General features: G+C 43.5%; 3 protein-coding genes and 1 pseudogene across 3 annotated transcripts; 1 reads left to right on the forward strand and 3 right to left on the reverse strand.

Annotated features, from left to right (window-relative positions):
* Positions 1–463: 463 nt before the first annotated feature.
* LOC117864434 (auxin-responsive protein IAA16) lies at positions 464–2922 on the reverse strand. The gene is made up of 4 exons (XM_034748540.2): positions 2364–2922; positions 2114–2267; positions 1188–1338; positions 464–662 (listed from the first exon to the last, which is right to left on the reverse strand). The coding sequence occupies exons 1-3, from the start codon at positions 2464–2466 to the stop codon at positions 1335–1337; spliced, it is 261 nt and encodes an 86-aa protein (XP_034604431.1). The 5' UTR covers positions 2467–2922; the 3' UTR covers positions 464–662; positions 1188–1334.
* A 1017-nt stretch (positions 2923–3939) lies between these two features.
* Positions 3940–5004, forward strand: LOC140223449 (tubby-like F-box protein 7). The gene is made up of 2 exons (XM_072295292.1): positions 3940–3960; positions 4094–5004. Exons 1-2 carry the CDS (start codon positions 3940–3942, stop codon positions 4679–4681), a joined length of 609 nt encoding a protein of 202 aa, XP_072151393.1. The 3' UTR covers positions 4682–5004.
* A 1359-nt stretch (positions 5005–6363) lies between these two features.
* LOC117864652 (reticulon-like protein B1) lies at positions 6364–9436 on the reverse strand (the record flags this gene model as incomplete). Its single annotated transcript, XM_034748773.2, has 3 exons — positions 6364–7896; positions 8016–8196; positions 9247–9436. Coding segments are annotated over 3 exons (543 nt in total), but the record flags the coding sequence as incomplete, so codon positions are not given.
* A 1608-nt stretch (positions 9437–11044) lies between these two features.
* Positions 11045–16157, reverse strand: part of LOC117864653 (wall-associated receptor kinase 2-like) — a 42035-nt pseudogene continuing 36922 nt past the window's right edge.

Consider the following 16157-nt stretch of genomic DNA (forward strand, 5'->3'; position numbering starts at 1 on the left):
CTACGAAAATAGATACTTACATGGTCAAAATTACCACAATGGCATGCTATAATCAATTTACCACAATGGCACAATCTAGTTACTATACTATGTTTCTCAAAAAAAAAAATGGACCAATTACTATAACAGCATGACCCATTTACCAGGAACTAATTCGTAACTACTACGGTGGTGTCAACTGTCAAGTTAGCACAACTGCATTTACTATAATCCAAATTGCTCGACCATGGGAGTATGATGTAAGACAAATAGACAATGGTTAAAAGATGTAATACAAAAGTATGGTATACCATGACATATAGATTAAGTTGTATCAAAAGTTCTGGCTGGAAACTTGTTGGCTGGTGTTCAGTGAGTGGTAAATATTAAAAGAGCAGCACAAACCTAAATTGGGCTCCTTTTCCTGCATATGTAGTGATTTAAAATTAGAACGAATGAACTACATGAATGAGAGCAAGCAGGATTGAACCAAGTATGGTAACCACATGATGATCAGATACTAATAAACATTGTTTTGCCTACTGAACACTATGATCAGAGTGCCCTACTAAAAAATCGTACAATGTTTATCATATCAACATAATTGTTCAGACAAAAATATGAAAAAGACAACCATCATCTCAAGTCACCACAATGGCATCAAGTTACTCCAGTGGAATTCACTACAATGGCAGAAACATATGTTAAATATGGAAGTATATCAATTACTATTCCAACTGTCACTGTTCAAATTGAAACAGTTTCAGTTTGATCATGATGCATAGAATTCCCAATGACAGTATTAGATTTAGTACTGAAAATGATACAATATGAACGGGTTCGCCATCATAACAGGGCATGGTGCCTGAACAGTTATCAAAATAGTCCTATAAACATATGAAAGGGTACTGAAAATAGTAAACTGCAGAACTGCTAGGCTAGGGAAAAAATCAACACTTCCAGTGCATCTTGTCCCACATGATTACTGCAGGATAAAGACTAGATAACATATCCATGAACACATATCTATGTGATATACTAGCTGCTAAGACATGGAAACAAGAAATCATTTTGCGCAAACCTCACTAAATGTTCACCCTATACTAGTGCTTTGTAGTTCAGTTATATAATCAAATTTACTATACTACGGCTTTGGATAAAAGAAGGAAAACAAGAATAATGACCATACAAGTCGATTTTTTACCAACCTTACAAAATCATCTAGAGCATGGCAACTGGCAGGTCCCACTTTGATGCTGTTGTTGATCGCAAGCTCATTTGCCTAATAAATCTGCTCCTGTGCCTCTGTCTTATGAGTTTGTCTCCCTGTCACTCTGTTATCTGTGCTCCAGTGCCTATCTGCAATCGTAACTCCCAATTCCTCACGCTACTAATCTGCAATCGGTGATTCACTTACGAGAAACTAAACTAGCATGTGCTATATGTTTTCTTGTATATTCTGGACACAGTTAAAAAAATGGACAGAGGGTTATTTACGAGAATGCAAGCGATAGCACGCGTTGTTTCATACTTACTACAATGAAGTGCCCAATTTACACAAATTATAGCATTGAGGAACCAATTTACGATAATTGTGAGTACTATAAATAAACATGTAGCAATGATAATGTGACAGATGATTTACCACAAGCAAGCAAAATGATGCTTGAAGACTCGATTTAGCAATGCAAAATGGTAGAATTTTACATAATTCAACAGTCTATGGACGATAGTTATGAAGTGATTTACTACAACTAGGACAACGGCTATTTACCATAATTAAACGTCTAGTGCCCAAACTGTGGCAGGTGATTTATCAAGGGCGAAGGATTCAGGATAATGACAGGCTTGATTTGACAATACAAATTGATATGCAGTCACCGTAATTGTATTGGTGTGACTGAAAACAATAAACATTGCCTTTAAAAAATGTGTTGGGTACAGACTGATTTGTTGCACAGAACACTCATCCTTTTATCTCTGGGAGTAATGAGTAAAACACAACGAAAATGATGGCAACTAAGATACTGTCATATTACTTTGACTATGGCCATCAGCCTAGAATTCCATGAAATCGACATCGTGACTGATGCGGACAGACATGCTAGCTGATTTTGATCCCGTTCAGACTTACTCCCAAGGGACGTCGCCGACCAGCACCCGGTCGCCCTCCTCGACCTCGTACACCAGTGTGTACTCGCCGCTGATCACGGGCTCCTCGGCCTCCTCCCCCGCTGCCTCCTCGCCGCAGCGCAAGCCCACCGCGGCGGCGGCTGGGTCCCTCTGGGCTGCGCAATCGAGGGATTTTTTTGCTCGCATGATCAGACAACGCGAGCACGCATACACAGTTCTTGGAACAAACGAGGCGACGATGGAGTACGTACCGGCGAGCAGGCCGCGGAAGAGCTTGCCGACGGCGGCGGAGAGCTCGGCGTAGCCGCCGTACGCCGTGAGGTCCACCTTCTGCCCGATGGGCACTCCGTCCATGTTGATCTTCACGAACAGGCCGCCGCTCTTGTGCGGTTGTGCCCGCCCTCGCCGGCGCCGCCTCCCTTGGCGCCGCGGCCTCCCTTAACTCCGCCGTCCTGATGATGAGCCGACGACGACTGCGGCGAGTACCTGATGGACGCCAGGTTCCTCTGAACGACCGCACCGGCGGCCACCCCTCCACCGGGCGGAGGGGCCGGCGGGCGGCACGGGAGGAGGGGCCGGCGGGGGCTGCCGCCGCTCGCCATATCCCGTGGCGGCAGGAGGGGGCGGGAGGGCGGAGGTGGGCCAGGCCGGCTAGCCCGACTCCAGATCGGTAGGGGCGAGGGAGGGGGACCTGCTCGGAGTTGGGAGCGAGATTTGGGCGGCGACTGCGCGCGTGGGGGCGGGCGGGATGGCTGACGGGGAGGCGATGGATTTTGGGCGGCAGCGGCGGACGCGGATAAGATTGAGGATGGAGCCGACGAGCGGTCCCATGACGAGCTGGATTACGTGGCTCGACTCCATCGCTAAGCTCGCTGGCTCGGTCGATTACGTGGCGGATGATCTCGATTTGGACGGATGGATGATCCGGTTACACGGTTACAGAATAGTCTATTCTGTGACCAGCTACAGATAAATAGATCCCTTTATATATATATAAATACACACGCACACAACTTGCATCAGAATATGTTAGAGCGGAAAAAAATGACTAATGTAGAAAAATACGACAGGATTCCACGATACTGGCTCGATTAAAGCCTTGTTTAGTTCCCAATTTGGAAGTGTCAAAATTAGCATTTTGCTATAAATGCGCAACTGTAGCGTTTCGTTTGTATTTGTGAATTATTGTTCAAATATTGACTAATTAGGCTCAAAATATTTGTCTCGCAAAGTACAACAAAACTGTGCATTTGATTTCGTCAACATTTAGTACTCCATGCATGTACCACAAGTTTGATGTGATGGGGAATCTTCTTTTTCATAGTGTTAAAGTTGGAAGTTTGGAGGTAACTAAACATGACCTATTGGAATAGGAAGTCTCTGGATTTTGAGCAGCATACCATGCATGATGTCTCGTTCTTTTGTTTTTGTGCCAGTCGCACGTTGTCCTTGCTGACTTGCCAGAATCTAACACCGAGAGAGTAGCAAGCTATTTGTGCTACATGCTAAATTAATCAATTACGGACCTCTGACGACCTGCTGGTCGTAAACACACTCATCTGTTGTGCGTTGTTGTGGTCGAGGACATCTCGATAAGCACATACATGTAGTTAGTTTTTTCGTTGTATATACAATAAGATAAATAGTTCACTGGTAAAGAAAACAGACAATAAGAGCACATGCTTAGCTGTTGTGACAGCAAAACTAAGTATTAATATTAGAAGTGCAGTTGTGAACTCAAATTTTTTAAAAATCCCCCTCTCTATGTATAAGCCTCCGCTATTTGGTAGCAGGATACGGAATAACTGTTCCGTACCCGAGCCCCCCATGGACCAGCGCGCCTGCCCGGTTCACCCTGCCCGCACACGTGATGAATCAATTTCCCTTCGTCAGTTTTTTTTTACAGGCGACAACAACCGCGCTGAAAGGCCGTCCACCTCATGGCCATCTATTGGAACCGCCGCAGCCGTGATCTTTGAAGAAGACGTTGAGGCCCGGCATTGCTCCGACAGAGAACGCCGCCCCGACCAGCAGGGAGCCTGGCGGTGTTGTGCCTGGGCAACCGAAAGAGCTCCTCCCGAGGTTATTCGACGAGTCCTTCCACAGCACAGCAACTTCTTTCTCCAAGTACTCCATCGCAGACAGCTCCATGGACTTGAGCAGTTGTCGGTACTCGGAGTTTGGCGGAGGAAATCAGCGAGGCGGCGGCGACGACGACGACGACGACGCAGATAAGGAGAGGCCCCTGGTTCTGTGCAACAAGGCGTCGAGGTGTCACGAGCAGCTGCAATGCTGGTGCCTCAACTTCCGTGGCCGTGTGACGGTGGCATCAGTCAAGAACTTCCAGCTGATAGCTTCTGCGGCACAGGCAGCCGCAGCAGGGGCTTCGGCACCTCCTGCTCGACAGACGCCGCAGCCCCAGGCGTCGTCGAGCCACGACATGGTGATCTTGCAATTCGGCAAAGTTGCAAAGGATACGTTCACCATGGACTACCAGTACCCGCTGTCGGCTTTCCAGGCCTTCGCCATATGTTTGACCAGCTTTGACACGAAGCTGGCCTGTGAATAAGATCAATAGATGGGGTTAGCATAGCAGCGATTAGAGCAGGTAGATGCAATGTCTTGATGTGATAAGCACAGCTAGTAGCTGTTGATTCAAGTCTTGTTTTGTCCTGAAAATGGCTTTAAAGTCCAAATGGGAAGCAATCAACATGAGAAGAAGTGTTGAGTTGTAATGGTAAGCTTGTTGACCTTTTTATTTGCTGCTGCCTGCTGCTGGGTATGCAAGATCGATGTTGTGTAGTTGCGCTGAAAAGTCAGGAAATCCGGTTGGGGTTTGGAATGATTGAGTTATCTGTCTGCTAGTAGCAGATGAAGGGGGTGTTTGGGAGATGGGGGCTAAACTTTAGCCCTTGTCACATCGGATGTTTGGACACTAATTAGGAGTATTAAACATAAGCTAATTACAAAATTAATTGCACAACCCCTAGGCTAAATCGCGAGATGAATCTATTAAGCTTAATTAATCCATGATTTGACAATGTGGTGCTACAGTAACCATTCACTAATGATGGATTAATTAGGCTTAATAGATTCGTCTCGCGATTTAGCCTAGGGGTTCTGCTATTAATTTTATAATTAGCTCATGTTTAGTCCTCCTAATTAGCATCCGAACATCCGATGTGACAGGTTAAAGTTTAACCCCTGCTATCCAAATGCCCCGAAGATTGATAGGGTTTTTCGTCATCATGATTGTGAATACTTCTAGTGTTGGTCCATACCATTAATAACAACTTGATACAGCGACTGATGCTGATGAGGTTTGCTGGCTGGCTGGCTGGGGTTAGCTTGATGATTATTGTGTAAGCAAGCAACAAAAATTGGTCGAATCCTAATCCTGATCCTGATGGACGACCCTCCGCAGCAGCTCTTGGTTTTCCGGTCGCCATCAGCAGCTGCAGCTGTGCACTAGCATATATATCTGAGCGAATCCCAGCTTCAGAATTCTGTCTCGTGGATGAGCAATGCCAGATGCCTAAACTTTTAAACAATTCGTTGGGTTCAAACCAATAAACAAATCAGCCAGCTGACCATACAATTAGCTTGGATACCATATAATTAACCTTCCCGCACCAACTGTCATCTGCTCAAACCCTTTTCCGAGTGAGCATATGTTGCCCAGCTTCACTGACAATTAATTCAACTACAAACATATTGCTATTTGAATACAATGATTTTGTGATTGCCGGCCAGCTCATGTTGAAATTATTGTGACACGACATGTCCAACATATAAGAACCTCCACTGAGAAATTTTTAGCATTCAACAGATGAAGATCGCAAAATCAAAGTGCCCACGAGCATGACAGGACAAGATTGCATTGTACTGGGAAGGACTCCAGGAGGGTGCTCCACAGTTTTTTCAAAACATTGGCAGGAGCACTGCCTTTCATTTAAGAAGAAAGAGTAAGAGTTTGGAACATACGGTTACAGCATGGGCGATTACATTGCTAAGAAATGAAAACAAAAGTACTCGTAGAACATAATGTAGACACCGATGGCTATTGATAGTCTAGCAGCTCCCCCTGGATGAGAGGAGTCCCACATGCACTCCTTGTGTAAACTCAATGCACCCAAAACTGCATGAAATTTTTTAACAAGAATATGAATAGATGGATCATAAAATTATCTATGTGCATAAAAATGGTGCAAAGAGAAAAAAGAGAGGGACAACCAAGCAGGACTAACATTATATTTATGCTTCATAATACAGATATGTGAATGTAAAAGGCTGTCAAAATAGCAACGGTCAAAGCATTCTGAATATACAGACAAAAGCAAGCCCTAAACCATTATAAGTGAACTATTCTCCTGGAAGCCAATTTACATCTGAGAGGTAGCCATAGCAAAAAGTTAAAACACTCTTTTTAGGTGCCTTCAGTTTTCTGCCAATAAACACGGAAGCAATGTAGAGACTTCCCTAGCTCACCGGAGTCCACAGGAGAGAATGAAGCAATTGTCAGAACAAAAAAAATGCAGGAGCCATGCTGTGGTAGCCATAACAAAAAGTTAAAACACCCTTTTTAGGTGCCTTCAGTTTTCTGCCAATAAACACGGAAGCAATGTAGAGACTTCCCTAGCTCACCGGAGTCCACAGGAGAGAATGAAGCAATTGTCAGAACAAAAAAAAAGCAGGAGCCATGCTGTGGAGCTTAAATATGCATCTTAGGTTCCCTTGATAAATATGCAAGTAACATGAGTTCAATGTCAGGGAATTCATAAGCTAGTGCAGTCAACCTTCTTCTCCAAAGCATGGATGCCTACAAAATTATAGGAGCAAAAGAGTTATAACCTTTCAAATCTTGGTTCATGTTTGAACAGAATTTAGTCAACATTACCTTGCAAATTTATGCAATGTGGCTCGTGGGAACATAAAATCTTCATTCTATCCATTGTAGCATTGAGCCAGCTAGTTCCATAGTCACAGATAAAGGCATGTGCGATAGGTGATTAAGAGAGGATCATCGTTTGCGACCATTGGGAGGAACCCAGATTCACTGACCTCTTTTTCGAAGAGCTCATCCGCGTACGTCCCTGCGAACACCCACTGTTCCGCATCCTCATCTCCATGGTACTGCCACCTGCTGCGGCATCCTGATTCAAAATAAAATAAAATTTGTCTCTGCACCAATGAGTATTTCCAGTATTCGAGAAACAACAGTGATGGCATTGATTTGGAGCAAAGATAAAGACAAACTGATAATACACTGGCATGACATATAGCTCTGAGAAATCAGAAGCATTCTTATGGATATAAAATTATAAACACAGGCAGACAGGCTGGCTTTACTAGGCAATTAAGCTCGCCTCTGCTTAAGTTTTTGAAGAAAAATGAGCAGTGCAAAGTTCAGGAATAATCTCCAATTTTACGAAAGAGCTCAAAACTGCATATAACCTTGTCAAAAAGGAATAATGTCCAACGTTTCTAAAGCTACAGGAAAGAGGGTATGTTTGCATTCATACGAGATAATAGGGTACGTTTGCATTCATACAAGATAATCCTAAAATGGATACATACACTAGCTACAGGAAAGAAGAAACATGTACCAGTGATCAGCACAGGCAATCACATAGTAGACGTACCATAAGGAACTTCTTTATGTCCCGGCCAAGAGCAATCTGGCGAAGATTGACAAAGGCCCTGTTGATCTCATAGCGAGTAGATAGTGCAATGTTGACAACCAGATCTTCAGGAATGATCACCTCTGGGATCCGTGGGGGAGACCTGAAATAAAGGGCAGGATTTCACATCATTAACTAATTCTATATCCATGTAACTTGCGATGAACAAACTTTGTATCCTTTTAAGTCTGTGCAGTATATCACAATAAGCTGAAATCTTACTTGTTGATGAACGAGGAGGAGTTAGACCAGAGAAAGAGAACACCCAGAGAGAATATGAGACCATGGCAATTGAAGGTCAGAAGATGGTAGCCAAGGCATTCAAAGAGGATCCAGATTGCAGTGACACCACCAAGTACTCCAGCAGAGATGTTCCTGTTCCTCCATAGCAATACATCAGCAGCTGCAAAATAAAGAACAGCAATGAATATGAATATGGCAGGTATAATAGTAGATAATCAGGAAATCAGGTCAAACAATTCCCATTATACCTTAATCAACAGACAATTAAGGCCTGGTTTGGTTCGGTTGCTTATTTTTAAGCACCCGTCACAGCAAATGTTTAGATACTAATTAGGAGTATTAAACGTAGACTATTTACAAAACCCATTAGATAAGTGGAGGCTAAATGGCGAGACGAATCTATTAAGTCTAATTAGTCCATGATTTGACAATGTGTTGCTACAGTAAACATTTGCTAATGATGGATTAATTAGGCTTAATAGGTTCGTCTCGCCGTTTAGCCTCCACTTATGTAATGGGTTTTATAAATAGTCTACGTTTAATACTCCTAATTAGTACCTAAACATTCGATGTGACACGTGCTAAAAATAAGCAAAGGGAACCAAACGCCCCCTAACTTGACAAAGAAAAATGTTTGCAAGCAAAGAGTGCTCTGGTTGTCATTTAAGTAAATATGCAATCAGGTGCAAAGACACAGTGCAATAAGATAGTATCGCAACCTCTCTAAGGCAAGGCCTTATGTTTTAGACAAACACAATGTGAAATAAAGCAGTTCGATTCTTTTCGTAAGAAACTTCAATTTGTTAGCATCTTAATGCAAAGCAACCAAAAGACCCCAACAGTATTGACCCCCATACAAGAACATATAACACCTCCAAAATGCACTGGCCCAAACGACAAAGCATTCATAAGCAAGGGATCCTCGTCATCTATGTAAGCAGTTGCAAATGCAATAGGCAATAGAATTCTATTGTTACCAGACAATTGAAAAAAATATTGGAAGGCTAGTTTCAGACAAGCTCAACAGATCAGATCGTGTACCACTATGCAATCAAGCTGCATTGAATCCAAGGCATAAACCTATCAGATCTAACCTACAACCCAAGGCTTCAATCCCGTCCAGATCCCACGCAACCAGATCCGATCTACCGATTTCAAGTCAAAACCATAAAAAAAACAGCGTGATTCAGAGCATGAAGCAGAGCCTCACGTTTGCCTCCTCCGAGGGCCTTGTGGATGGGCTGCTCGCGGCCGAAGAGGCGGAACACCTTGGCCTTAGCCTCGGCGGCCGCCGCGGCTGCGGAGTCGGAGCAGGAGGGCTTGACCTTGGTGGCGGGCGCCGAGGGGTGCGGCCGCTCGTCGTTGTCGGAGTCCGAGGACGACGAGGAATCCAAACGCAAACGGAATCACGCAGTGGCGGTTGTCGAGCAGCGGCGGCGACAACGAATGGCGAGCAGCGGCGTCCGCTAGGCGACGACGGCTACGGATGGAGATTGTAGGCGGCCGGTTCCGATGGCGAGTGGCGGCGGCGGCTACGGATGGGGAGAGGCGACGGCGGTTGCAGATGGGGAGCGGCAGCGAGAACGCAACGAGGACCGGGAGGGGGAACAGCATTGGGAGGCGGCGGCGGCGGCTGGGGTTGGTGAGAGACGGCGGCAGCGAATGGCGAGCTGCGGCGTCCGCTACGGGAACTGAACGGACCACCCACGATCGAAGACGCACGTTCGGAGGAAAAAGTGGGAAAAAAACGGGGGAAGCGGGAGAAAAAAAACCCGGCAGGAAGGTGCGAGCCGGATCCGCGGGTGACTCGGGTACGAAATAGTTTATTCCGTACCTAGGTTACCAAATAGTATAATCCTATATATATATATATACCTTTTATGTTTAGCAATCTGAATGTTATACCTTTTATCACTCTTGTTTCCTCTCCTTCATGTTTCTACTACTCCTTTCTAGTTCTGTTAGTTGGTGATTGTATACAGAACATATAAGGGGAAATATAATATCAATTTTTAGTTCCCATGATAACAATATACATAAATTTTAGGTCGATCAACGCCAAAGGTGATGATATGTCGATAATATATATAAATTTGATAACAATCGGTACTTTGTAACTGTGTAAGAATAGTACTTATTCATTATTTGGAAAATATTGGCTAGTGGATAAAAGTTACTTTTAGTCTACTGTGTATTTAAGCTTAGTAATGGATAGTGGAACAGCAAAAGGAAATATTAACAAGCATAGCCATGTGCCCAAAGTTAAAAAGCTCGATATTTGCTAATCTATTTATGAACTCAAAATTAATTAAAGATTTTGATCAATTCATATAATTGAAGAGTTAACGACATATAATGATCAGTTGAGGTACAGAACAAACATGCTTTACCAAATGGAAAATTGGAAATCTAGTGTCGTCTCTTGAACTTTACCTGGTAATAACAACCCTCACATGAGATTTTCATTGGAACATGCAAATCAGTATATAAGTCAATCAACAGAATAATTAAATCATTTAAATATATAATCAAATCGGTACAACACCTGCGTCTTATCTCAAGTTGAACCAGGGAAAACGCACAAATCAAATGCTGATAATGAAGTGGTAACAGGGAGGGAGGGTGAACAGAGAGTACTAGATAGACCAAAGGGAAATGGAGAACAGAGGAAGAGGAGCAGAAATCAATTGCAAGCAGGGAGGCCAGCAGCAGCTATGCGGCGCGCCACGGCCGAGATGAAGGAGACGACGGTAGCGGAGGGGCGAAATCCAGCACCAGAGATCCGACAGGTATCCTGCGTGGTAGTGAGGTTGTATGCTGGCCTACGCATAGCTAACGCTCATCACAGCATGGGGCGGGCTCTCCTCTGCAGCCGCAACTGCAAGGAGGGAGGCTGTGAGGAAGGGAGCGACAGGTTCCGCCGATGCGAGCAGAGAAGGCGATTTTCAGGAGACACCTCATGACGCTGCCAGAGCATCAGTCAGGTCATACTCTATAAAAAAAAGATGTAAAACGTAAAATAGTGCAATTGTCTCAGGATATATATGCATTACAAATACCTACAGAGACAAACATTTCACTCCACACCAGAAGGTCTATCTACAATAATATACAGGTATATAAAGTTCCCCATTTAACTGATGCTTAGATGGATTATCACGAAGAACAACATATCGTTGGACTTGAGGCACGTCTAACGTGGCAAACCAGCAGTCGAGAGGAACTCTTGCTCCAGACTGTAGAACTTTTTGCTACGTTGAGATGAGGAAAGTTCAGATTTTTTCCCAAAATCAATGCCTGATAACTGATAGCTGTTTATATCACCTTTCATAAGCAAGGGTTGCCTCTCTTCATCTTTTCCAGCAGCAGGTTGATTGGACTCTGCTCGTTTTGTCCTCAGAAATTGTAGTGCCATCTCCACTTGCTTCATAGTAGGTCTTTGGTCACTTTGGAGTCTCACGCACATCTCCACAAGAGATGCAACACAATTTATTTCTTCTTCAGACGCTTCCTCGAGAACTTGAGGAGCTACTATTTCCGTAATAGGCCTATTCTTCATCTCCCACATAAAGTAGTTAGACAAGTTTTGCTTTGTGCCCGACTCACTTGTAAGAATAGGCTCCTTTCTTACAAGCAATTCCAAGAGTACCACACCAAAACTACAAACATCACTCTTTTCGTTTAATTGCCCAGTATGGTAATACTCTGGATCTAAGTATCCAAACGTTCCTTGGACATTGGTAACTACATGTGTTTGATCTATTGGAACCAATCTTGAAGCACCAAAATCTGACACTTTAGCGGTATAGTTGGAGTCAAGGAGAATGTTGGATGACTTCACATCACGATGGAAAACTGATACTGAAGCTGCAGAATGGAGATAACAAAGAGCCCCAGCAGCTTCGGCCGCAATCCGGAGGGAGCCATCCCATGACAAAACTAATTCGTTACTTGAACCACCATGGAGGAAGTCATAAAGTAAGCCATTAGGGATAAAATCATACACCAGTAGTGGGACCTCAGTCTCGAGACAACATCCAAATAACTTAACAATATTCCTATGGTTTATTTGAGAAAGAATTGCAACCTCATTTATGAACTGATTAATCTCACCTTCCTTAATAATTTTAGACCGCTTTATTGCAACCACATGTTGGTCCGATAAGATGCCTTTGTAAACCGTACCATGTCCACCACGGCCTAGGATACGTGTGGAATCAAAATTATTTGTTGCCTTTTCAAGCTCCTCCAGAGAGAAAATCTTTGTCGTTTCACTAGCATTTTCATCAGATAATATTAGTTGTTCTAGGAGTAGGCCCTGGTTTCTACGGAAATACATCCTCCGCAGTCGTTTTTGGATGTTTCTTTTCCATCGACGAGTGAGGTATATTCCACCAACACTAAGAAGCAGAACTGTAAAACCGCTGCACAGACCGATAATAACACCTGAAAAATTGTACCTATGAGTTCCATTTTAACATAAATAATAGGGAAATTTGTCTACAGGACACTAAATAAATACAAACTTTTCTATAGGACACAGCAGCAAGTTTTATTATCTGTAGGACACCATCAAGTGTCCTCGAGATAACAAACTGAGTGTCATAGTGACAAAACTAGGTAACTGTAGTGTTCTGTAGATAAATTTCCACTAACAATATCTCAAAAAATATACTTCTTACCTAAGAGAGCATTTTGTTGTTTCATTGACGAGCACTGTAATTTGATTGGATCATATACTGTCTTCTCAGGGCATGGGGTACAGTAGAAGCTTCCTAAAGTATTGTGGCACATTCCTTGACATCTGTTTGGTTGTATACACTCATTAACATCTGCAAATTAAGCACATGTATCTTTTTTTAGGTAGCCAGAATTTGCTAAAACCTTTCATAGTTTACTGATATAATCAAATGTAAAACCAAAGGAATAATTACTTCCCTACTTCAAGACGCCACATGCACCATAATATTGTATATCATCTTCACATTATTAAGACATCTATCGAAAAGTTCATATACTCCCTCCATTTATTTTTATAAGACGTGATATGACATGGCACGGTCTCCTAAATTACACTTTGATCATTAATTTATCTTATATTATATTGTTTATGGTTATAAACTTATAATTATTGGAGACTACATTTGATTACAAATCCAACCATGTCAAGTTTACATCATAAAAATAAAAAAAATATTGGTTAAATTATTGGTCAAAGATAGCAATGTTTGAATCTAGCTATGCACGTACGCTTTATAAACATAAACGAAGGAGTATACACCATCATTAAATGCCTCAGGTAACAACCACTAGTATAGAATTGGCTTTCGATCCGCCCCCTTTTGTCCCGGTTTAAAGTTGGCCCGGGACAAAAGGGGGTGCGCCACGGTAGGCAAAATTGGAGGGGAGCTTTACTCCCGGTTGGTAATTGCAACCAGGACTAAAGGCCCCCCTTTAGTCCCGGTTGCAACGGCTAGCTGGGGGGTGTCGGTGGCGGGACCCTTTTATCCCAGTTGGAGGATCCAACCGGGATAAAAGGTGAACCCTTTTATCCCGGTTGGAGGCACCAACCGGGATAAAAAGGTTAGTCCCGGTTGGTGCCTCCAACCGGGACTAAACTTCCAACCGGGACAAAAGGTGTTCCTTTTTGTCTCGGTTGGAGTTTTTAACCAAGATAAAAACTCATCCCCATTATATACGGCCAAGACAGAGGACTTTCTTCCTCCTCCAGCCCGAGCCAGTCCAGCACATTGACAGAGAGAGCTGAGCTTCACCTACTCTCCAGTGGTGCCGAAGCAAGCAAGGAAGGTGCTGCCCGAAGTTTTTTCCCTCATTTTCGTGGGAATTTCACTCGGCCAACACAAGTGTTGCGAAGGTTTGCTACTTCATCCTCGTGTTATGCTTTGATTTATGCTTTGGAGATGGAAAGATTATTTGCTACAATGTGATGATGAAGTAGAAAAATGGAGAGGTATTTTGAGCTAGAATGTGAGGGAGATTGATGTGTCATATATAGTATGCATTATTGCAGTGGTTTAAAAATGATGCTACCTTGTCTAGACGGTTTATCTTATCAAATTCAATATGGTTTTTTAAATCCATACTTGTTGAACTTGCATACCGTGTTCATTTCTGCTAGGATGTTCTCCGCCGAGCAGCAACGTATGTCAAGAAGGAGGTTCGATTCTACGAGAAAGAGTGGATACGGACATCGTGACCGTGTCCCCTTTTCCGTAGCATCTAACCTCTTTCATGACGAAGTGCGGTGCCGCCCAGCTGAGGACATCCTCGCGAAATGAACACGGTCTTCAAGTTCAACAACTTCTGTAGTGGTAAGGAAAGAATTTTTGTACATAGATGACTTCTGCTACTTGTTGAACTTGAATACCGTGTTCATCTCTCCGAGGATGTTTTCCGCTGAGCAGCAACGTATGTCAAGAAGGAGGTTCGATTCTACGAGAAAGAGTGGATACGGACATCGTGACCGTGTCCCCTTTTCCGTAGCATCTAACCTTTTTCATGACGAATACCGGTGCCGCCCAGTTGAGGACATCCTCGCGAGATGATCACGGTCTTCAAGTTGAACAACTTATGCAGTGTTAAGATAATAATTTTTGTACATAGATGGCTTCTGCTACTGGAGGAAGTGGCGATGGTGGGGGCGATCGTGGTTCCTATTATGGCAAGGTTCCAATCATAGTTGGCCCTCAGCATAAGCCGAAGAAAAAGAGCGCGCTGGAAAAAGCAATGCTTCGTTATTTGCAACAACGTCATGAAGAAGCTGTTGCCGCGGGTCAGGAACCTCCTTTTGGTGGTCGTTATGCTCCACCCTCAGTCCCGGGTGTTTCACGTCCACTTAGTACTACCATTTCAGGCGGCACAAATAAACCTAAGGATGAGGCTGGGTCAGCGGAACCTTCGTCTTCACCGTCCAAGGATGCTTAAAGTCCTCCTTCATAATAACCAGTGGATGGCTTGTTGTATTGTATCATGTTGTTTGGGACTTTAATTTAAATATGTGTATTTGGATCTTCATGTTGTTGTATTGTACCATGTTGTTTGGATCTTTAATCGATTTTCACGCGTAATCCATTGTCAAGTGTAATCCATTTTCATGCGTAATACGATGCAGATGGACCGGCAATGGATGTATAATGCAGACAGGCGGAGCAAGACGTTTATTGATGGCTTGCATTATTTTCTCGAAGTGGCAAAAGCGAACAAGCTAGAGAATGGGTTCGTATGTTGTCCATGCTTCCAATGCAATAACAGGAAGGAGTATTCAAAGGATTCCTGGGGGACTATTCACAGCCACTTGTTTAAATACGGTTTCATGCCTAACTATTTGGTTTGGACCAAGAGATCTTTAATCTACGAGCACTGTTGTTCGTAACTATCAACGATTGGCCTGCATTGAGTAACCTTTCAGGACAGAAAAATAAGGGATATCGGGCATGCACCCACTGTTTAGATGACACAGACAGCATGTACTTGAAGCACTGTAAGAAGGTCGTCTATATGGGTCATCGTCGATTTCTCCCTGCTCACCACCAGCTGAGAAAGAGCGGGATGCATTTCAAAGGGGCGCCAGACCATTGTAAAAAACCTGCACACCGTAATGGAAAGCGTGTGTTCAAGATGATGAAGGATGTATATGTAGTCTTCGGAAAAGGACTTGGTAGCCAACCTGTTCCGAACGATGATAACGGACATGCACCCATGTGGAAGAAAAAGTCAATATTTTGGGAGCTACCTTATTGGGAAATCCTAGAGGTTCGCAACGCAATAGACGTGATGCACCTGACGAAGAATCTTTGCGTGAACGTGCTAGGCTTCATGGGTGTTTATGGAACCTCAAAAGATACATTGGAAGCACGACAGGACCTGAAAGCCATGGGGCAACGAGATGACCTACATCCGGAAAAGAGAGATAATGGACAGCACTACTTACGTCCTGCCAGTTACACTCTCAGCAAGGAAGAGAATGATAGCATGTTTGAATGCTTGAATAGTATGAAGGTCCCGTCTGGGTACTCCTCGAATATAAAGGGAATAATAAATATGAAACAAAAGAAGTTTACAAATCTCAAGGCTCATGACTGCCACATGTTGATGACCCAG

Source organism: Setaria viridis, chromosome 7, assembly GCF_005286985.2.
Source record: "Setaria viridis chromosome 7, Setaria_viridis_v4.0, whole genome shotgun sequence".
In the NCBI taxonomy this organism is placed as follows: domain Eukaryota; kingdom Viridiplantae; phylum Streptophyta; class Magnoliopsida; order Poales; family Poaceae; genus Setaria; species Setaria viridis.